Raw genomic sequence first — 24,295 nt, 5'->3', positions numbered from 1 at the left:
GTATGATCATTTATATAGTTTCAAATAATTACAATTTAGAATTAAGGAAGATTTTTGCTTCTGGGTAATATTCACCCATCGCACATCCTGGCATCTCAACAGCGATTGTGCATCCTGCCGGGTTAATGATACAGTAAATGGATACAGATACCATACAAACATACTTGTACCATTTTTTTTCAAAATTTTCAGATGATAAGAGAAACAGCAGGTATTTCCACCAAGATTCTGCTACAGCCCATACTGCCAATGATTCCTTAGATGACTTAAAACATGTTTATGATCTTTATGATCTTACATTATGTGACTTTCTTGTGAGGAATTCTAAAAAATAAAGGTTACACTATTGAGGAACTTGGAATATCATAGAAGAAATTAGGAACATTAGGTACCAAGGAAAAACCCATGCATGCAAATGGTAATTTCATTAAAAGATATTAGGAATGTGTGACTGCAGATGGACATCACTTTCAGCATCGCCTATAGCAAGGTTAATATACAGAAACTGAACACTGTGCATGTTATCAAAATATTGAGGAGTAGGTTACAAATCTGTCAGAGACATGCCACCACAGGTAACACTGTTCTGACCCTAAGCCAAGCTACCTGCTCTGTACAAGTTATTGTGAATTTCTAAGCTTGTGCATTAGCATTTTGTTATTGTTTTACAGTCTATAGAAAATGACAAACAAGCTACCATGAATTGCTGTTTGATCTAGGAATTATTAGAATGAGATGAGCTGTTCACAATAAATCTGTTGTTGATACTTCTAAGATTGATGACTTTTTAAAATGTGTTTACTTACCTTTCGACCTTTTTCTTCAAGACACAAAGCCAGATTCTTAGAAAATTTGCATTTATTGTCCTTGTTATCTGAAATTAAATAATACTTGAAGTTTTTATTGGAAAAACTACTTATACGAGGGTGGATCAAGTATAAACGGGAATTTGAATGTACCACTGCTGTTAGTAATAATTCTGGATGTTGGTGGGGGTGTCTGGAGAAGGGATTTGCACACGCGAACAATGGTGGAGAGCTGTGCTGCTTCAGTACGCCATGAGCGGGCAAGAGGTGCACACATCTATTGCGCAACGCATCATCAGTTTTCTCACAAAAGATGGCAGCAAACCTTCTGAAATTTTGAGACGGCTCTGCACACAGTTTGGGGAAGGAAAACTTTCACAGTCTGGGCTAAAAAAAATTGTGGTAGGAAGAAAAGGTGTGGAAAATGAACCTCATGAAAGGACAGACATCACTACATCACAAGCATCACTGCAGACAACATTGTTGTCATTCGTGACATTATTGGTAAAGATCGGCCAATACAAATTTTGCAAATTGTTTTAGCCGTAGGAATAAGTTATGGAAGTGTTCTAGCCATCATCCAAGATGAACTCCATTTCAGAAAATTGTCTGCCAGGTGGGTTCTTTGTCTCCTAAACCAGAAACAAAGAACTTTACACCAGGAAGTTTGTCAGAGAATTCCTACGTCGCTACAAAGAGGAAGGAATGGATTCCTTGCATCGTATTGTGACTTGTGATGAAACTTGCGTGCATCATTACCTCCAGAGTCCAAGCAAGCAAGCAAGCAATAGAGTGGCGGTGAAGAGACAAAGCAGGTCTGTTCAAGGCTAAAACACGCCCATCTGCCGGAAAGGGCTTGCAACCATTTTCTGCGACTCTGCAGGCTTTTTGCTGGTGGATTTTCTTCATGAAGAAGGAATAATTAATGCAGCCTATTACTGTCACCTTTTTGATGGAGCAAAAGCTGCGTACCGCTACAAGAGATGCCGGTGACCAATCCGAAACATCATTCTTCTCAGTAACAATGCAAGGCAGCATACTGCCACTTTAATGCAGGAAAAACGAGAGGAAATTGACTGGACACCTCTGGAAACCCTCCGTACAGTCCAGATTTATCACCCTGCAACAACCATTTGTTTGGACCACTCAAACAAGACCTAGGAGAACAACGGTTCGATGATGATGCACGTGTAAAAGAGTCCATGCGCAACTGGCTCCGCACACGTCCCTCTTCTTTCTATCAGGACGGCATCAAAAACTTACCAATCCGAAGGAGAAAATGTGTATTGAAGGCAGAACACTATGTAGAAAAGTGATCTCTATATGTGTATTATTTTTGGTTGATGCAATAAATTTAAAAAATAATTCCTATTTATATTTGATCCACCTTCATATAGATTTTATGATAAATTCAAACAGGCAAAATGTAAATTGTCACTCTGAAGTAGTCAGTTATGTAGATATTGGAAATGGCACATACCTGACTCCAGTAAATCAAAACAGTCATCGACGGCTTCTTCAACAAAGTCTTTTACCTTTGAGTCACGCACACCTCGCATCATTACATTCGTCACTGACAGCCTATCTGGCATTGCATCAGTATCAAGCTGAAAAAATAGTTAAAATTATTACATTATAAGTATGGAATCTAAAGAGAAACAAGCTTAAGATGCTCTAAACAGAGACCTAGATGGAAAGCGATGACTTCTAGGTAAGAGTACAGCACTGTGTAAACACTATTACCACAGCTGCTCTCAAGAGATCCATCACCATCTTGCATAATCATATCTGCAGTTACAATATACATACATGGAAGGTGTGATCGCGGAATGACATAGTCACTGCCTTCTCACCAAGGCAGCAATGGTTCAAATCCTGGCCAATGAACATGGGATTTTTAAATGTAAAGTCGCATCCTTGTGGTTGGAGGCCACATAAAACTATTTAGTAGGGTGTTCATAAATTCAGTAGAAGATTGTCAGGAGTTGGAAACCGAAACAGAAGAAAGAGGGGGAGAGACACATAAGGAAACGAGAAGCTTCTTATTCACTAATGAGGATATTTTCAGAGAAATCCAACTGCTTCAGCAAGAAAAATGAGCAGAGAGTGATCAGATTACTGGGGAAGTACTAAAGACAATGGGGTGGTACATAGTACCCTATTTAAAATTTATCTTTGACTATGCCATAAATAATAGTGTAATGCCAAAGGAATGGACGGAATCTATAATACCAATTTATAAATGAAAGGGGGATAAAAGGAAACCTGAGAACTACAGACCAGTCAGCCCTACCAGTGTAGTTTGTAAAATACTGGAGAGAAAAGAAATATTCTTGAGAGGCAGAACTGGTGGGATTTCAGCAGGACATCAGATCAGTTGGATTCAGGAGGCCAGTTGGACTTTATAGCCTTTCCAAAGCATTTGACAGAGTGGAACATGCAATATTATTAAAGAAACTGGAGGGAATAGGTTTGGACACAAGGGTTATATGATGGATAAGAACATTTCAAAATTCAAGGGTTCAGAAAGTCAAAGTAGGAAATCATGTAGCACAGCAAGAGGAATTATGGAAGGGAATTCCACAGGGTTGTATAACAGGCCATTACTTTTCTTGATATATGCAAATGATTTAGGGAGCAATATAACATCAAAAATAAGATTGTATGCAGATGACATAATTGTTTATAGGGAATTAAAAAACAGAGGATTGTACAAAATTACAATGGAACCTTGACAATATCTAACAAAGGGTTCAAGAGAATAATATGAGATTAAGAGAGGCAAATCAACTGTCACAACATTTACAAACTAACTTAAAAACTGAATTTAAATATTCTTTGGATGAGGTAATTGTTTCAAAAGATGGCAAGTGCAAATACTTAGGTGTGAGTTTTGAAAGTAATTTTCACTGGACGGGTCATGTTGGTGAAATTGTTGGGAAAGCATACAGATCGTTACATGTCATAATGGGACTATTTAAAGGATACAACAAAGAATTAAAAGAGAAAAGTAAGTATGGTTCGTCCATTATTGGAATATTCAAACAGTGTTTGGGATCCCCACCAGGAATACCTAATAGAAGAAATAGATGGTGTTCAGAGGAAAGCAGCAAGATTTGAAACAGGGGACTTAAAGAGAAAAAGTAGTGTATCAGAAATATTAGATAAACTTGGCGAGAAGCTTTAAGTAAGAGAAGGGAGAATGCTAGACTTAAAGGATAATATAGAGCCTATACAGGAGAGGAAGCATGGGGGTAAATCCATAAGAGGCTTCAGTTGGAAAATAATTATATCAGTAGGGCTGAACACAAGTATAAAATTAGGCAGGATTTTTTTCAGAAGTAATTGAGGTAAATTTTCATTCATTGGAAAGGGTGAGAAGGAGAACAGTTTACCAGGGGAAATGTTTGACCCTTTTCCAAAATCTGTACAGATTTTCAAGAAAAGAATAACCAGAAACAAAGAAAAGAAATGTCAGAGGGCATTCGACCTATGCAGGTTATTGTATATAAAAATTTTTGAGAATAAATTAATTCCATCCCCTTCTCTGTGGAGATTGAACAGCTGCAATAGGGGACTGCCTGTAGAGGTGAAGTACAGTGGGGACTTTGAGGGCCCTGGGACCAGTACGATAGTTGTGAAGGCCCTTCAGGAACTTTGAAAAGCAGTGGCAAGAGGGGCTCTGGTTAAGACACAGCACCCTCAATATCAACAGTTATGTAAAACTACAAGCTTGCTTTATACATACATACATACATTATTATTAGCCTATTCTCAGATTTCAGCCAACCAGTCTCTGTGAATGAAAAAAGTACTGTGTATTTATACACATTATTCGTCGCCAGCCCTATACCATCATTGTATAGTTATCCTTTCGCTTCTTGTATACTTCATGACTGAATACTATACTTTTTTAGGTACCCTAGCCTCTTCCATTCCCTGCACTTATGACCCTACCACTGAAACGATTCCATAAACCCAGTTTGTTCTACTGAATTTATCTGTACCCTGTGTGTGGTTTCCTTAGTATTGTCAAATGCCTTCTCTAGATCTACAAAGCGTAGGCACAACTGCCTACTCCTCTGATAACATTTGTTGATTGCCAGTGTGAATGTAATATTTAAACAATTCCCAGAAATCGTGTGATTATCTACCATGTCACTTTCTATACCAATCGCACCATCATTTCTGTGTGCTCATAATGGAATATTTTGCCAGAGGTTTGACTGTAGGGACAAGGTCCATTCTGTTCTCACACACTATCCACAACATTTGTTTATTCAACCTTGGTGTTTTCCAACTTTCTTTCATATGCTCATTTGAAGTTATCAGTATTAGAAAAGCAGTTTTATGTTAATCATCCAAATGTCCCTTAAATATTTAATTAACATGTTTGAATTCTGTATGTATGTATGTATGTATGTATGTATGTATGTATGTATGTATGTATGTATGTGTGTGTGTGTGTATGTATGTATGTATGTATGTATGTATGTATGTATGTATGTGTAATCCTCAGCCCTAAGGCTGGTTGGATCCCCAACAACTCTGCCGTCAGCTGTCATAGATGCCCTAGGCACCACTGAAAAGGCATACTAGACAAATGAGACGTGAGGTAGTTTCCTGTTGCTTTCTTTGTCGAGCCAGAAGTTGCTATTACATATCAGTCTGCCAAGCCCACTGAAATGCATGCATCAACCGACCCTATGAGCAACATTTTCACACCATTTATAGCAGGGACTGGCTGCATAAGGTATGACATTACTAGCATTGCTCATATCTCAGTCACTTTCACATTGTCAAAGCCAAATATAAGACTGATTTGTGTTCTGCGCAACTAACTGCATACTGCACGTTTCCAGTTACTCTGCTTGGCCTGACACGTAAACATTGTGCTCTGTCATATGTTTGAGGGAGACTCTCCTCTCCTTTTTTTTTTTTTTTTTTTTTTTGAGAAAACGTGTTTTAGAACTGATCTATGCTAAAGATATAAAATCGTAACAGACTGAAACAGGTCAATGAAAGTAACAAAAGTAACAAATTCTTCATAGGTTTCAAAAGTAAATTCTATAAACCAATTTTATTGACCCTCCCTGTTTAGGTCCATACAAAACACAACTTGTAATAATACAAAACATTCATACTTCTTGTTGTAAAATGACCACTCGTACTTATTAATACATGTGCTGAAATTGTCTAGACTCCATATTCTAGCATCTACGTAAAGGATTATTCTTCTATGGGAACTTATCGATTCATTAGGTCTCAGTATTTTACCTTGCCATCATATAATTATTTTTCCATGAAGCAATCTGTATCTCATAAATTATTAACCATCGCATAAGTCTAATTCCACCATCACACGAAAGAATGGTTGCTACAGTTTTATAATAACTGCCTAGAGATGTCCAAGATTTCAAAATATTGGAGCAAAGCACATGTAATTGCTATTCTGAAGCCTGGAAAGGACAGCAGAGACCCCAGAAACTATAGATCAATATCTCTCCTGTGCCACCTATATAAGATTTTAGAAAGGATGATACTCAACAAACTCACCCAGACTATCAACAAAAACCCCATTCCACAACAGGCAGGCTTTAGACCAGGCAAGAATGCTGTTGCACAAGTTCTCAACCTCACGCAGTACATTGAGAATGGTTTTGAAAATCGACAAATGACAGGGGTAGCTTTTATTGACCTCAGTGCTGCATATGATACAGTGAACCACCGTATACTGCTTCATAAGATCTTTACACTCACGAAAGATTCAAAACTTACCAGATTGATGTCAACCTTGTTGCAGAACTGCAGGTTTTTTGTTGACTTTCAAGGACAAAGAAGCAGATGGAGATCACAGAAAAATGGATTGCCCCAAGGAAATGTACTGGCTCCATTGCTATTTAATATTTATACCAATGACCAACCACTCCCTAACAAAACAAGAAGTTTCATATATGCAGACGACCTTGCACTAGCCTGCCAGAGTCCAACTTTTGAAGAGGTAGAACTCACTCTTGACAGTGCTCTGAAGGAATTAGGCACGTATTACATTTTTATTGTGACGTTTTAATTATTTCACATTTTTAATAGTATTGAACAGGTGGAAAATCCTACCCTTATTTTTGACTGTAAATCTTGTTTCAATACGGACAAATAATGAAATTTTTGACGTTAAATAGCTTGGAGATTAATCACAGGATGCCTGAAATCTACCCCTGTTGAGAAGCTTACTGTCTTGCTGGCGTTGCACCTCCAAATATTTGTCGAGAAGTTTGCTGTTGATCAAGAACGACTGAAGGTTGAGAACGTTGAAGCTCACCTGCTGTTTGGTCACCAACAATCTCAATCTAGGCTGAAATCCAGGAAAAGTTTCTTCCAGACATCAAAGCCCTTGAAAGGACCACCAGATAAGGCAAGACTTTCCTTGGGGAAATCTAAGCAGCAAGAATGGATGGAGCCGCGTGAACAACTTCCGGCTGGCTACAATGAAGACTGGAGTGTTTGGAGGTCCCTTAACTGATTAAGAACTGGTGTCGGCAGGGCTAAGTCCTCACTTAAGTTATGGGGCTTCACATCAGAGGACAGCAAGTGCGACTGTGGTGAAGAACAAACAGTGAGCCATATGTATCAGTCCTCTCTGCCCATTTTCATACTCAGAGCAAGATTTAATGCTTGCTGATGACAACACCTTAGGTGTGGCTCAATTTTGGAAAAACACCATCTAGATGTACAGTAAATTTGGTCAATTTCCTTTGCCTATTAATTTTTGTAAATAGTTTAATTATTATTTTGTTTTTAACTCTATGATTAAGTATGCTTCTGACACAAGTAAATAAATAAACCATCACATAATTAATACAGGCTCTCTCTGATGAATAGTTATGATGTTTCTCTATCATCTCACTTAATGACTTCTTGATTAATGAATGAATGAAAACCTACAACCTGTTTTCCAGTCTTTGACCGCATCAGGGATGTAATAAATGAAACATATATAGGCTATTAGTACAATGGGGTCGCCACTCCCAAGGTGATTTATGAATGACTGATAGATGCTATGAAATGATAATGAAGAGTGTTGCTGGAATGAAAGATGATAGGGAAAACCAGAGTACGCGGAGAAAAAGCTGTCCCGTCTCCGCTTTGTCCAGCACAAACCTCACATGGAGTGACCAGGATTTGAACCACGGTATCCAGTGGTGAGAGGCTGACGTGCTGCCGTCTGAGCCACAGAGGCTCTTCTTGAATAATATTTGTCTGGAACTTATGTTTCAACTTAATTTTTAAGAATTACAGCTCACTCTTTGCATCTGGTCAACTCATGTAACTATTCAAAAGTTACATGGTTGATTAGTACAGTGACAGAAATAATATTCATCGACTGCTAGGGGTAGTAAATCTATGATGCCAAGGTCAATGCAAAAAATATGGTCTGATTGTGGAATGTGTACAGATCATACTAGTATAGATCATAGAATGTATACATAGATTTGTAAACTAGACCAATTTACCTCCTCCATTACGACAGAATAGAGTGGTAGGCTGTCAAATACACCATGAAAGAATGTACTTTGTGGCTGTGCAGAGGGTGTATAAAAGAGTTTACCTTCTTGGTTACTGCATGTTCATTGTGAAAATAATTAAAATATGAAATTGTTTAAGTTCTTTTATGGTATTCCTTTTATCTTGCTTATATTATTGATTCTATGCATAATATGATCATCTGTTTCACACATGTCAATTTTTAATATCTTTGACTTTCCAGATTGTTTAAGGATGTTAAAAACAAGTCACAGCCCTCAGATGTTAACCTCGAGAAGAGGAATATTTACTTATCAACAATTCCTTACTACAGGGAGAAATACTAGCTAGAGGAAATTGACATAGTGGGTCTGATGATTGGAGCTAGGGGAACAGTTCCTGTTTTTGCTGCTAATTTCTGGAAACAGATGTCGTTGCCAGTTACAACGTTATGGGAGATTGCCATCATAGCCTTAAGGGGTTCACTGATAATTCTAAGAAATCATGTTACAATTAGGTTACCTTCAAAATTTCTCAAGTATATCTATTTCTCTTCTAAAAATAAATGTAAAAGTCACAAGGCAGTCTCTGCATGAGAGGAAGTATTTCATAAAATAAAATAAAAATTAGGAAAAAAAAGTTGAAATATTCAGTTTATTCAAATTAAATATAACTTACCATTTGCATTTGCTTGAATATGCAGTGGACAATACACTGAAATCAAGAAACAAGGCTTGTTTACATGAAGTTTTAAACATTTAAACAGTAGCCATTAAATATATTTATGGCATTTTGAATCATAAATATTGCTTAATATAGTTCTTTCTATGCAAGTAAAGTTATGTACAGCTTAGCCCATGAACATAAATGTGCTAGCCCATTATAACAAATCCACAAATGTTACTGTATAGTAGGCTAACTGAGCATGACTGAAAAATGACATGCTTTTAATTTTATTTTTTCTATATTTTATTATATCTATAATTTCTCAATTACTGTTCTATGAACAAGCACAACAAACTGACTTATTTTCCCTAAAGACTTACAATTCAAACTTTATAGAATGTTTGATTATAATATAGAACACAACACTGAACTTACATAGGTAACTAAACTGGTTAACACTCACTCATTTAACATCCATGCTCGCATGGTATTTTCTATATAATCAAAGTTAGGAAGTAACTGAGTAAAAGTAATTGAATTACTTGTAATGATTACATTCTTAGTAATTTGTACGTGTAATTGTTACTTTTTTTTTCAAAATGTAATTTTTTTTCTCATGACATTCTAGTAATTGATATTCATCTCATGGAAGCAGAAACAGGAGAGAAATTATAATACAGATAACTTTTCAGTTCTATTACAGCAGAACCAGTAACTTTAACAGTTCTGAATGAGGTACTTTCTTACCCCTCCAGTACTTCCAAAGATGACATACTTATCCCACTGATGTTTAAAATTAAACACAGGTATTCCTTAGTGTCCTTGTAGAGCATCTTTCTTAACAAATGAACAAATGTACTTCCCCCAAAGAAGCCAAGGCTTGGTGATGACAATTTTAAGAAACCATTAAATTATTTTTAATGTAGATAAATGGTACATTATTTGAAATGCTAAAAATCATTAACTAAAATAAGTATGATGGGAAAAGATCCTTTTGAAAGTTTCAAAGTATGGTATCATTTTTAGGCTCTCTTACTCTCAAAACAAACACAAAATGAAGTAATATATCTTCCTTGCAAACTTTAGTAATATTCCATGCAGGAAAAAAAAAGTTGGTGATTTACTTGTTGAAAAAGCAATTTACCAAGTGAGTGGCTGTGTGGTTTGGGTCACATAGCTGTCAGCTTGTATTCAACAGATGGGTTTGAACCCCACTGTTGGCAGCTCTGAAAATGGTTTTCCATGGTTTCCCATTTGCACACCAGGCAAATGCTGGGGCTGTTCCTTAATCAAGGCTATGATTGATGCATTGTAAAGCAAAAAGTAATTTGTAATTACAATTGAGTAACATATTTTTCAGATAACTGTAATTCAGCCCAATTACATTTTTCCTGTACTTTTCCCAGCCTTACAATGTAACAGTAATTCAGATAAAAAGTGAACTTCATCTTTTCATTTAGTGCTGGCTAGATGGCATCACTACTGTACTTTAAAAGAACTAGACAAAAATGATTCTCATCTGTCAGAGACAGGAACCCTTGTTTCATCCTCAGTTAGATAATATTCTTTAACCCTGACAGTAACACGTCTATAAATATTGCTTTAGTTACACCACATGACTCGAAGACATGCCACTCAAAGTCTATTATTTAAAGTTACAGTACGTTAAAGTTACCAGACGGAATGAACAAGGATTAGAGGTGGAGGAGGGGATAACTTTTCCCTCCTTATGAGTACTAGATGGCATTCATTCGCACGACACGTCAGAAAATCGTATGGTGTAATTGTCAGGGTTAATGAAGCACTGAATCAAAGTGCACTACTCTTTTCCAAACTGAAAATTCTTGTTCTCCTGTGGACATCATTAACCATTATATTTCACATTTCCAAAATAAAAGAAAAGGCTTCTGGTAAAGAAACACCACATAGATCTTCTTATGGAAAAGATGGTTAAGAATGATTTATTTGCACAGATGTATATAAACAAGTGGCAAGGAGTATCCTCTATGGTGTGCAAGGAGCAGTTTATATGGGAAACACCAGGATAAACACTAAACTGGATAATAAACAACTGTAAAATCATGTTGGCATTCATGCAAATCTCAGAACGATGCAATATACTGTACTTGGATTAGACAACAGCATCTGTAGACCTGAGCCAAGTATGATGATGTAGAGCCTGACGATAGACTAGGCCTTGCAATATTCCAACAACTCGAGAAAAGATAAAAAATTGAATAGAAATAATAAGCATAATCAGTTTGACTGGGAAGTGTGAAGAAGTGATAATCTCATGGAGAGAAGGAAAATATCAACCTTGGGACTCAGTGAATCTAAATGGAAAGGTAAAGAGAAGAATGTTGAAGATTAACTACTGACAGGCATGGTGAAGAGAAAATTGACTATACAATAAGGAGATAAAAAGATGGATTGATCTTCACACAAATTACTTAGATAGGATAACAGAGAACAAGTACCGTATATCAAGGAGAGACTCTTAAGAACAACAGTGCATTTAGGAAAGGAAATGCTGGTGCAAGTGTATGCAACCCAGAATGGGTGCAATCAGGATGTAAAAAAGCAAGTTCTTGGAAGATCTTGCAGAGATTTTCAATAAAGAGAGAGCAATCATCATTAGAGACCTGAAACAGATAAAGATGGATGTAAGAAAGTAATGAGACCACTATGGCCAGGGAGAAAGGAATTCAGAGGAGGAAATTGAGAATATTAGTGAAAAAACATGAATCAAATGGGCTGAGAATCAGTCGAAAGAAGATAGAATACATGTGGTGTAATTTTGTAGACCCTGAACAAGTTAAACAACAATACACTGTTTCCTTGAATGACAAACTGTTCAAGATAATAGAGAAAACTTAAAGTATCTAGGATCTATCATCACTACTGATGCTATGTTAGGTGCTGACATTAAACATCACATTTACATCAGTTGAATGAAATGGTATGCAGTAATGGAGTCATGTGACAAGCAGATACCAATGAAATTGAAGGTGAAAGAGTATATCTGTTATCTGTCCTGCTCTTCTCTATAGCTCTGAATGTTGGAGCAGGAAAAAAGAAAGAAGGTATGATCAACTCCATGCAATGGTGATACAAATGCTGTGGTTATCTACTGGCATCACAAAGAAGGATCGGCTCCAAAATGAACACCTGCAAGGAACGGTTAAGGTCACCTCAATCACTAAGAAGCTCCAAGAAAAGTAGTTTCGCTCTTATGGTCTGTGATGAAACGAGATCTATCCCATCTTGTACATCATTCCTTGGATATGGATAAACTTAGCTGAGGAAGAAGAAGGCCAAAGGTGATGAGAAGATCTATGAAATCCACCTCACAGAAAGAACTGGTACCAAAAAATCTATCTAGCGGTAGAAAGAAAAGGATACAGCCTCAGACCTAGATGTGCTGATTCCAAATAAATTTGGGAGTGCCTAATTGAAAGGTGCAGATATGGCCAAGAAAGAAGTAGTAGTTTGTTGAAGATGAAAGTCACACTCAGGATTACTAGATACAGTTGGAATAAACAAACGAAGGCAATAATCAAGTATATGACATTGATGAAGGGAGAAGCCGACTTACGACTGATGCCAAAGTGATCCCATGTGAAAACCTTAATAGCAGTCTTCAATTAGAGATATTCACATACTGGAACATGCGATAATTTTGCTATTAGTGGGTATACTTTGCACCATTCCTAATTAATCATTTAGAGCTATGTTAGGAATGTCATCACTACTGGTGCTATATCAGATACTGATGTTAAACATCACACTAACATCAGTTGGATTAAATGGTATGTGCTAAGTGGAGTCATGTGACAAGCAAATACCAGTGAAATTGAAAATAGAGATGTTGCACTAACTCATATTTACAGTTTCTTTTACTTTGCACCCTTTTAGGACACGAGTTCTTCAAAATTTTGTGCCTGAATGTTTGAGTTTTCCAGGCTGAAGAAAAAATCTTGCTTTTTATAGGATACATGTATCCTACTAGAGGTATGCTTATTCAATTTTAGATGTGATTGTTATTATCATTAAAGGTGAAAAGAGCCATCTGTAAAAGAATGCTTATTTTAGACTTGATTTTCTCCCAAAAGACTCTTTTATAGAATGAGAGTACTTAACATGACAACAAAAGTGGTTCAAGGTATCCTAATTTAACAGAGTTGCGTTGTTATTGTAAAACTAGCTGAAGACAACTCGCTTCGCTGGGTTGTTTTTGTGCATCTGTGTGGTTTTCTCTGTATAATACAGAAGGTGTGTATTAAAAGATCACTCTTTAGCTGTTTATTCTTTTACTTTTATTCTGTTTTCAAGATAGATAAACATCTTACATACAAAGTTATTTCATAAAAATACATTCTTAAACACTATATTTGATGTATTTTTGTCTGGCACATGAATAAGCAGATTTTCTGTTTGTCCAACACGGGAGAAAGCAACATAGAGCTGACCATGTAAGAAACAGGAATCCTTCGAATTAACTCCACAATAGTGGAACATTTGACCCTGAGCCTCATTGATAGTCATACTATAAGCTAATCTCACTGGAAATTGTAATCATTTGAAACAAAATGACAAATAATTTGAGATCAATAGAATTCTTGGTATGAAAACCAATTTTCCTTTTTCTTTGCCAGTTAGGATTACTGCCTCAATTATAGTGTTAAGGAAATTTTTCAGTAAGTATCTGCTTTATATTCAAGAGTTACAGAAAACTGCTATGGTTCTGAGATCACCATACTCCTGCCAGATGAATCAAAGATGGTATATAAAATCAAGGACTACACATCACAGCCTTATAGAGTACATTCTCACTCTGATCCTTGCAGTACATTCTCACTCATTTTAATACATTCAGTGACGAAGTCAGCCAATTTCAAACCCCACATCTCCCACACCACCACAGCTACCGACGCACAATCACTATAGTGCACGATGGGAGACTTGAGGCTACTACCACATACAAACACCAACGGTCTGCGATGGGTAGTTGTGGCTGTAAGATGAAATATATGAATAGGCTACACATGTCTATTTTTATATATAGTCGACCATTTTCAACCACCACATTTTCCACACCATCGCAGTTACGGACACGCAACTACCTTAGTGCATGACAGAAGACTTTATGCTGCTACCACACAGAAACATCAGTGGTCTGCGGTGGGTAGTTGTGGCTGCAAGGTGAAATATATGAACACACACACATCTTTTTATATATATAGTTGGCCAGTTTCAACCCCCACTTCTCCCACACCACCACAGTTACCGACATACAACCACTATAATGCACAATGGGAGACTCAAGATTATCACACACAAACACCAGTGGTCTGTGTTGGGTATTTGTGGCCACAAGGTGAAACATACGGACACACACACATCTATTTTTATATATGGTCAGATACTTTCAATCCCCACACACAACCACAGCTACCGACACGCAACCACTATAGTGTACGACGGGAGAATCGAGGCTACTACCACACACAAACACCAGTGGTCTGCGGTGGATTGTGTGGCTGCAAGGTGAAATATACAAACACGCATGTCTATTTTGATATGTAGTCGGCCACTTTCAACCCCCATACCTACCACACTACCACAGCTACCAACACATAACCACCATAGTACACAATGGGAGATTTGAAGCTACTACCACACACAAGCACCAGTGGTATGCAATGGGTAGTTTTGGCTGCAAGGTAAAATATATATATTTTTATAGTGTTTACAGTGCACTATGTCTTCTGGTATAGGCTAGAGCAATTTTGTTACTTTCATAGATCTGTCTCTGTCTTATCCTTGGCTTTGACAATATGAAAGTGACTGAGGTATGAGCGATGCTAGTAATGCCAATACCGAGCTTGATAGCTGCAGTCGCTTAAGTGCGGCCAGTGTCCAGTATTCGGGAGATAGTAGGTTCGAACCCCACTGTCGGCAGCCCTGAAAATGGTTTTCCGTGGTTTCCCATTTTCACACCAGGCAAATGCTGGGGCTGTACCTTAATTAAGGCCACGGCCGCTTCCTTCCCACTCCTAGCCCTCTCCTGTCCCATCGTCGCCATAAGACCTATCTGTGTCGGTGCGACGTAAAGCAAGTAGCAAAAAAAAAAAAGTAATGCCAATCCTTCTGCAGCCAGTCCCTGCTACGATTGGTGTGAAAATGTTGCTGATAGAGTCGATTGGTGTATGCATTTCAATGGGCTTGGCAGACTGATATGTAATAGCAACTCTGGCTCGGTGAGGAAAGCAACGGGAAACTACCTCACTCCTCATTTCCCTAGTACGCCTCTTCAGTGATGCCTAGGCCATCTATGACAGCTGATGGCAGAGCTGTTGAGGATCCCACCAGCGGCATCGCTGACGGACTGAACATACACATACATATATATATATATTGTAGTTTCTAACTAGATATTAAGAACACTGTGTGGAGGAATGTATTCTGTGCTGGTTGATAGGATGTGATATGTGTATGACGATGTACACAAACCTCAATCATCTAAGACTAGGTAGACAATTGATAGGGAATCTGCCACTTGGGTGATAGTCCTAAATGCAGATGATTGATTGATTGATTGATTGATTGATTGATTGATTGATTGATTGATTGATCGATCGATTGATTGATTGATTGATTGATTGATTGATTGATTGATTGATTGATTGATTGATCGATCGATCGATCGATCCAACTTATTATACAGCTATCTGTTATTGAGATGTGTGAACATATATCACCCAGATTAATTAAAACGACCATTTTATCCTTTGGCATGTTGTTCTATCTATATAGATGCCAAGAAAACAGCAAAGGAAACCTGGTGCCAGAAGTGCTTATCAGCAGTTAGGAATAGTGAGTTTTCACACAGGACTGCATCAGTAGAATGTAGGCCTAATATTCCAATAACAACAAGTATAAATAGACTGAAGACTGACATTGAGAAAGCCTGGGCAGCCACTCATATTCAGTCATTCACACCAGGCAAATGATGAGGCTGTACCTGAATTAAGGTCACGCCCGACCTTCCCAGTTCTAGCCCTTACTCATCCGTGTGTCGCTAATAACCTTCGATGTGTTAGTGCGACATTAAACCACTAGTAACAACAACATACGGTATTTGGTCAGGAGGAGGAGTACCGGTTTTCGAAATTTATAGAAATCATGAGTGGTTTTGGATTTTCAATTACTTTGTATAATTTGCATGTGGAACTATCTGACTAGAATAGGATGACAAATAAGCATTATCCCTCTGAATCCAACCTGTTATAACTGACGTTCCACCTTTTCTCTAATTCTTCTTTCCAATATCTTTTCCATTATCTTGGCAACATGGCAGATAATGGTGATTCATTGGTAGTTACCGTTCATCTTCTTATCTCCTTTCTTGAATATTGGTGTTATAACCCCCTTTTCCCAATCCTTAGCCACTTCTTTTCTTTCTCCATACACACTTGAGTGTTCTATAAGTCCAGTGTAGCCTATTTCCACAGCTTTCTCCATCTTCATCTTTTTAACTGCCCATTCCTTGTCTGTCATTGTAATGTATGATTCCTTCTCTGTTACTTCTTCTATTCCTGTTGCCTGGATACCTTCTCCACGTGTCTGGTTTCTCACTTTTAGCAGTTCACTGAAATATTATTTCCATCTCTTCTTTATCTCTCCTGATTTTGTCAGTATTATTTCTTTATTCTTCACAAACCCTGTGTTCACCACATAATTCCTACAGTTTCTTATAATTCCAAATAAGAATTTTTTCCCCACAGTTTAAATCTTCCTTTACCTCCTGGGTGAATGTTTCTCAAATTTTCTTCTTTTTTTGGCTACTATTTTTTTTTTTTTTTTACAAACTCTTTTTGCTTCTATGTATCTCACTGTACTCTTCTCAGTCTTTTGTGTTTTCCATTCCTTCCATGTTTTTGTCTTTTCCTCTTCTTTATCTTTCACTCTATCATTCTACAATGTTGTCTCTTTCTCTCTTACTTTTCTTGATGTTCTGACAAATGTTTTCTCTGCACACCTTACAAATGCGCTCTTAAAATTATTCCATTCTTGTTCAAAATGGCTAATATCTGTCCTTGGTATTAGTTTCTGTGATCCTATCCTAAACTATTCCTGAACCTCCTTTTCCTTCAATTTCCAGACCCTGATCTTTCTTTCTCTTGTTTCTTGTAGTTTTGTGATCTCGCCTACTTTCAACTTTGCTATCACTCCTCTGTGGTCACCCCAAAAGGTTTCCTCAGGTATAGCTGTAACATCCGTAAAATTTTTCCTATGTCCTTTTCCCTCTAATGTGTAATCAATCAATGTTTTTGTTCTTCTTTCTCCCCATTCATACCTGGTAATCTTCTGGCTGTTTTTCTTCCTGAACTATGTGTTTTCTATTATTAGATATTCCTCTGGCAAAAGTCAACTAATATATCCCCTTCTTGATTTTTGTTGCCATATCCAAAAGGCCCCAGAATCTCTTCTCTTCCCATTTGAGCATTCAGATCTCCCATTATAATTACTTCCTTGTCCTCAGTGTACTTCTCCACTTCATCAAGGAATTGTTCTATATTCACTTGTTTATTTCCAGTTTGTGCAACATATACTTGGAACAGATCTCATGTTCCTGTATCCTTGCTGTGATCATTCTGTGATTCATCTTCTTCATCACCTCCACATATTCCAGGACATCCTTTCTAATGAACATTCCTACACTGTTTACTGCATGCTGTCCTCCACTATAAAACAGCCTGTACCCCTCCTTCAGTTTTCTTTCCCCTCTTCCTCTCCATTTTGTTTCACTAAGACCAAGGATAGCTATGTCCGTTTCTTTCAAGAATTCTATCAGCTCTTTGATCTTGTCTGACAGGGCCTGCCTCAATTTGGATATATTGTGATACTGGTCTCCCACTTCTCACAGTTCCCCCTGTACCTGAAGAATTGCACTTTGCTTGCAGAGGACGACCTAGAATTTTCTGTGGTCACACCATATTTGCTCTAATTTTAGGCTTTTATTATAATGGGCTCACCACTCTGAAAGGCATTTTTGAGCTGGTGCCAGTGGTGATGAAACACCTTCTGCAGCTGCCCCTAATCTGGGGACAGATGCTGCCTGATGGGTTCTAGTGTCATTTTCTATACTGAGGAGAGGAGAATGATGTAAATCACCTCTTTAAACACCACTTTGATCACTTGTTGAGAAGATCAGGGGTTAATGAGAGGACAACAGAACAAGCTACTTGAACCTTCACAGAAGAGACCCATCACCTAGGCACAAATAGAAGCAGCACTCAAGAATATTCCAATGAGAAAATCACCAGGGTTTATTGAAGTCAATATGGACATGAGTAGAGGCATGATTTTTTCGCATTAACGATAAATGAGACAAGAAATATTTTGAAGCGATTTTGTGATATCTTTATGAATCATATGTTTCTGGTTAAGAAAATATGGATATTATGTTCACGAATTAAAGCGACAAGGCCATTTTAAAGCGAAATTCAATTATTTCATGATAAGCGCGATATTACAGCAAAATCTGTAGTGAATAACGAACTTGACATTTTGTTCCAAGATTATGTATGAAAAGAAAAGGAAGAGCAAACAAAGATCATCAACAGGAGAGAAATATGTTATCATTAATGTTCTGGAAAATCTCTTTAACACATGGCATCCAAGAAAAGGGGTTGGCTCCAGGCTTCTTGCCAAACGAAATGTTTGGAATGTTGTTCTTGTGGTGGCTGGTAATCCCACCCCAGCCTGTTTCCTCATGGCATTGTGGAATCCTGGAATCCCTAATGACATCTACAAGGATCACAATTGACTGGTGTATTTCGGCTTCGTGGTCAGGTAAAATTAAGAAAGTGATCACAGACAGTAGCGAAGATGGGTCGCTCGACAAGTGTTACGGTGCACAGCAGAGCTAAACAGTTTGTGAGTAAAGGTTTATACGTTTTGGAAAGCAATATTTTAATGTGTAAATTTTGTAATGTTCGTATCGAGTGGGAAAAAAAATATACTGTCTCAAAACATTGTTTTAAAAATAAGGAACGTTCAAAACATAATTTTTTTTTTTTGCTAGGGGCTTTTCGTCGCACGGACACAGATAGGTCTTATGACAACGATGGGACAGGGAAGGGCTAGGAGTGGGAAGGAAGCGGCCGTGGCCTCCCAGCATTTGCCTGGTGTGAAAATGGGAAACCACAGAAAACCATCTTCAGGGCTGCCGATAGTGGGATTCGAACCTACTATCTCCCGGATGCAAGCTCACAGCCGCACGCCTCTATGCGCATGGCCAAAACATAAATTTAGCACTCCAACAGTGAAACGGCAGGCAACAATAGAGCTCTCATTAGATATGCAAAAGAAAGCTAAGGGTGAAAAAATAGAATTTATTCACGAAATAACAGCGATGCTACTCAAAGCCAACCGGAAAGGGGCTTCAAAAGTATGTACCAGGTATGTACAGTCTATCAATTAAACCTCCACAATCAACGATCAGTAATTGTAATGAAACTTTTTTTTTTGCTATTTGCTTTACGTCGCACCGACACAGATATGTCTTATGGCGACGATGGGATAGGAAAGGCCTAGGAAGTGGAAGGAAGCGACTGTGGCCTTAATTAAGGCATTTGCCTGGTGTGAAAATGGGAAACCACGGAAAACCATCTTCAGGGCTGCCGACAGTCGGGCTTGAACCCACGATCTCCCGATTACTGGATACTGGCCGCAATTAAGCGACTGCAGCTATCGAGCTCGGTAATGAAACTTTTAATGAGTAATTTTAGAATTAAAAGTGAAATTAAAGCAATATGGCAATATCTTTTTCACCAAATAACGCAAAAATTAGTATCCTTCTCACAAAATTGTTCAAAAATTAATGTGAAAAAATCATGCTCTAGACATGAGCAATAGGAGTTCAAGGTCTACAGTGTCTACATAGAGAGCTCAGTGTAGTATGGAAGGACAAGATACCTGAAAATAGGAGCAAGATTGATATTGTCTCTCTGTTCAAGAAATAAATTAAGGAAAATGTGATAGCTGGCAGGAAATAATATTCATGTTGTCTGCCTCCATAGCGTAACAGTTTGATTCACGGTACTGCCAGAAATTTAAGACTGACAGGAGGGCTGGTATGTGGTTAAAATGGTACATCAGCTCACCTCCATCGGGGGTGTGCCTGAAAAGAGCTGCACCACTTCAGGCTGAGGACATGAGTTTTGTCCGACTCATTGGCTGAATGATCAGTGTACTGGCCTTCAGTTCAGAGGGCCCTGGGTTCCATTCATGGGCGGGTCAGGGATTTTAACCTTCATTGGTTAATTCCAGTGGCTTTGGGGCTGGGTGTTTGTGCTGTCCCCAACATCGCTGCAACTCACACACCACAGATACCGTAACACTATCCTCCACCACAATAACACGCAGTTACCTACACATGACAGATGGCACCCACACTCATCGGAGGGTCTGCCTTACAAAGGCTGCACTCGGCTAGAAATATGAAAACCTACAACCTGTTTTCCAGTCAATGACTGAGTCAGGGATGGGATGGACGAAGCCCCCAACTTGGGGCGAGGATAGGAATTGTGCTGACTGCCGATGCCCGTCGCACTCCTCTGGGGCAATGATTAATGACTGACAAATGAAATGATAGTGGAGAGTGTTGCTGGAATGAAAGATGACGGGAAAAACCGGAGTACCCAGAGAAAATCCTGTCCCGCCTCCTCTTTGTCCAGCACAAATCTCACATGGAGTGATGAGGATTTGAACCACGGTATCCAGCGGTAAGAGGCCGGCGCGCTGCCGCCTGAACCATGGAGGCTTTGGCTAGAAATAGCCACACAAAAATTTTGTTAATATTCATGTTATCTAGTATAAAATATTTCAAGAGAGTCATAGAACAGGCCATCTTAGAAATTCATCTTACAGGCCAAATAGGATTTCAACTGATCTCATCTTTAGTAAATAAACTGTATGTTTATGGAGAAACATTGAGAGAAAAGTAAAAATATGTTTATTTTGTAAAAATACTGTGAAAGCATACATTAGTGTGACAAAAGGGAAATGCTAGGAGTGCCTCTGAAAGAAAAATGTGTTTGTTAAAGGACTTGAAAGAAAACTTGGGTGTTGTAAAGAAAAATGTGTTTGTTAAAGGACTTGAAAGAAAACTTGGGTGTTGTAAAAGCACTGTACCAGCTGTGTGGGAAATAGCTAGTAGGGATTTATCCTGGTTTCAGATCAAAACTGGAGACCAGTATGTAGTCCACATTACTGCTTAGAACCATCAGAAATCCTTTGGAGAAAATACAATGTCTTTTGCTGATGATTATCAGGGGATAATGAAGGTGCAGCTGTAGATGAGACTCAACAACTGGAAGGATATGTTCAAGGAATTTAGACCTAAAATATGTAAAGCCATGACAATGGTGATGGTAGTGAGTAGAGAGGATTAATTGGTGAACATCATGCTAACATGTCACTCCTCTAGATGTGGAAATCTTACCCTGCTCTGGTTCTGAACAGGGTGGAACAATAAGGTAGACCAAACTTTCAGGACACATTCCTCACATGCAGAAGAAGAAAATATGTTACATGGACATTGGTCTGAAAACACTATAGTTCCATGTTATAACCCATTTTCTACATAGTACATTAATCATTGGAAACACATGGGAACAGAGCATACCAGCATACCACATGACACTATTCCTTGCTTAAAATGTTCAAAATGCCCTCCATTAGCATTGATATATGCATCAACCCACCATCGCATATTGAATCCCAGATGCACTGATGCCAGTGTGACAGTGGATATCAATGTAATTCTTTTTGTATATTTAAGCGTTATATAAAAGAGAACAAGTGGCATATAGAGATGCTGTAGTAAAAAACAGCAAGGGAATGCCTAAGAACAGCTGTATGTAAAGATGGAAAAAGCAAACATCTTGGTGGAATGATGAAGTGAGAGTAGCTTGTAAATGTAAAAAGAAGGAGTATCAGAAATGGCTCCAAACTATGACTGATGCAAACAGCATAGAGGAAAGAAGCAGAGTGAAACAAACAGTTGTTGAATCCAAATAGTTGTGAGAAGATTTTGGTAATAATCTGGAAAGGCTAGTTCAAGCAGGGAAATCTTTCTGGACAGTAATAAAGAATTTTAGGAAGGAAGGGAAAAAGGGAAATGTGGGTAATTCAAGTGAACTCATAATAGATCACAGGAACACAATGGACAGGTGGAAGGAATTTTTAAATATTCTCAATGTAAAAGGAAATCTTCCTGGTAACGTCGCAAACAGCCAAGCTCATGGGGAGGAGGACAATGATGTTGGTGAAACTATGCTTGAGGAAGTGGAAAGGATGGTAAATAACCTCTGTAGTCATAAAGCAGCAGGAATAGATGAAATTAGACCTGAAATGGTGAAGTATAGTGGGAAGGCAGGGATGAAATGGCTTCTTAGAGCAATAAGATTAGCTTGGAGTATTAGTAAGGTACCTTCTGATTGGACAAAGGCAGTAATTGCACCTATCCATAAGCAAGGGAACAGAAAGGATCGCAACAACTATCGAGGTATTTCATTGATCAGTATACCAGGCAAGGTGTTTACTGGCATCTCGAAAAGGAAGATGCGATCAGTGGTTGACAGGAAGTTGGATGAAAACCAGTGTAGTTTCAGACAACAGAGGGTTATCAGGATCAGATTTTCAGTATGCACCAGGTAACTGAGAAATGCTATGAAACGAATAGACAGTTATGTTTATGTTTCGTAGAGAACATATGACAGAGTACTGAGGGAAAAGATGTTCACCGTACTGGTAGATTATGGGATTAAGGGTAGATTGTTACAATCAATCAATCAATCAATCAATCAATTAGTCAATCAATCAAATGCATTTATATTGACAATTGGGCTGCAGTGATAATTGATGGAAGAATGAGTTCTTGGTTCAAGGTACTTACAGGGATTAGACCAGGGTGTAATTTTTCACCTTTGTTGTTCATAGTTTACATGGATCATCTGCTGAAAGGTATTAAGTTGCAGGGAGCAATTCAGTTAGGTGAAAATGTAGTAAGCAGTCTGGCCTATGCTGACGCCCTAATTTTAATGGCAGATTGTGCCAAAAGCCTGCAGTCTAATATCTTAGAACTTGAAAATAGGTGCAATGAGTATGGTATGAAAATTAGCCTTTCTAAGACTAAATTGATGTCAGTAGGTAAAAAATCCAAGAGACTTGAATGTCAGATTGGGGATACAAAGGTGGAACAGGTAGATAATTTGAAGTATTTAAGATGTGTGTTTTCCCAGGATGGTAGAATAATGAGATTGAATCAAGGTGCAATAAAAGTAATGCAGTGAGTTCGCAGTTGTGATCAGCAGTATTCTATAAGAAGGAAGTCAGCTCCTGGATGAAACTATCTTTACATCGATCTGTTTTCAGACCAACTTTGCTCTACGGGAGTGAAAGCTGGGTGGACTCAGGATATCTTATTCATAAGCTAGAAGTAACAGGCATGAAAGTAGTGAGAATGATTACTGATACAAACAGGTAGGAACAATGGCAGGAGGGTACTCAGAATGAGGAGATAAAGGCTAAGTTAGGAATGAACTTGATGGATGAAGCTGTTAGCATTAACTGGAGAACAGAGTGGAGAAAAACCCAGCAAATGTGATGGCAGGAGGAGGGGGAGATGAACAATAGAAACTGAGGAGAAATTAAACTGCAGAGTGCTTTCAGTACCAGTACTTAAAAAGTGAAATAAAGAAATTAAGATTTAATATGGGAATCAGCTGGAGTAGAGTTTACAACTCCTATGGAACAAAATTGTACTGTATCAAAAGATGGTTATAGAAAAACAGCACAAGATTAATTACTTATCTATACATATCCATTTTCCTAGTTGAAGAAGCCATAGAAAATCAGATGTATTAGAATTTTCTTTCAGTTCCTGCATAAATAAATTCTGTGGTAATAAAAGCTTGGCAAAAACCACAAGAACTACATGATCTAATAATTGAATAGGCCTATTGAATGAATCACCACTAATCTGCATTTAGAATGGTCACACAGGTGGTAGATTCCCTATCAGTTGTTTACCTAATCTTTTCTTAAATGATTTCAAAGAATTCTAAAATTGGTTTTCACGGCCGCAGATCTTACGATCACAGGAATAAAACCAGCTTTTGGGTGGATAGTCCGTGTGCGTTTGCAGAGTTTCGCCCAGGCGTGCCATTCGGGTAGATAATTTGAAGTATTTAGGATGTGTGTTTTCATGGCTTAATAATTGAATAGGCTTG

The 24,295-nt window shown here is 38.0% G+C and overlaps 2 protein-coding genes across 4 annotated transcripts in view; one reads left to right on the top strand and one right to left on the bottom strand.

Annotated features, from left to right (window-relative positions):
- The window catches only part of LOC136856788 (GATA zinc finger domain-containing protein 15), a 49,589-nt gene that overhangs the window by 10,944 nt on the left and 14,350 nt on the right, over positions 1–24,295 (bottom strand). Inside the window, exons 4-6 of one of the 2 annotated variants that reach the window (XM_067134898.2) lie at positions 9,006–9,041; positions 2,287–2,413; positions 807–874 (exon numbers count right to left, since the gene is read on the bottom strand). In XM_067134898.2, coding sequence (XP_066990999.2) covers positions 807–874; positions 2,287–2,413; positions 9,006–9,041 — 231 coding nt within the window. The remainder of the gene's footprint in view (positions 1–806; positions 875–2,286; positions 2,414–9,005; positions 9,042–24,295) is intronic. The other variant, XM_067134899.2, reaches the window with a different exon arrangement.
- Positions 1–24,295, top strand: part of Dera (deoxyribose-phosphate aldolase) — a 145,093-nt gene that overhangs the window by 108,488 nt on the left and 12,310 nt on the right. Inside the window, exon 7 of one of the 2 annotated variants that reach the window (XR_010858460.2) lies at positions 8,572–9,601. The exons of the other annotated variant lie outside the window; for it this stretch is intronic. The gene's annotated coding sequence lies outside the window, so the exon portion shown is untranslated. Of the gene's footprint in view, positions 1–8,571; positions 9,602–24,295 lie in introns of those variants that run through there. 2 annotated transcript variants of the gene reach the window in all.

This window comes from Anabrus simplex, chromosome 1 (assembly GCF_040414725.1).
Source record: "Anabrus simplex isolate iqAnaSimp1 chromosome 1, ASM4041472v1, whole genome shotgun sequence".
NCBI lineage: Eukaryota > Metazoa > Arthropoda > Insecta > Orthoptera > Tettigoniidae > Anabrus > Anabrus simplex.
Note: the sequence above shows the minus strand (reverse complement) of the source record. Positions and strands in the feature narration are given on the sequence as shown.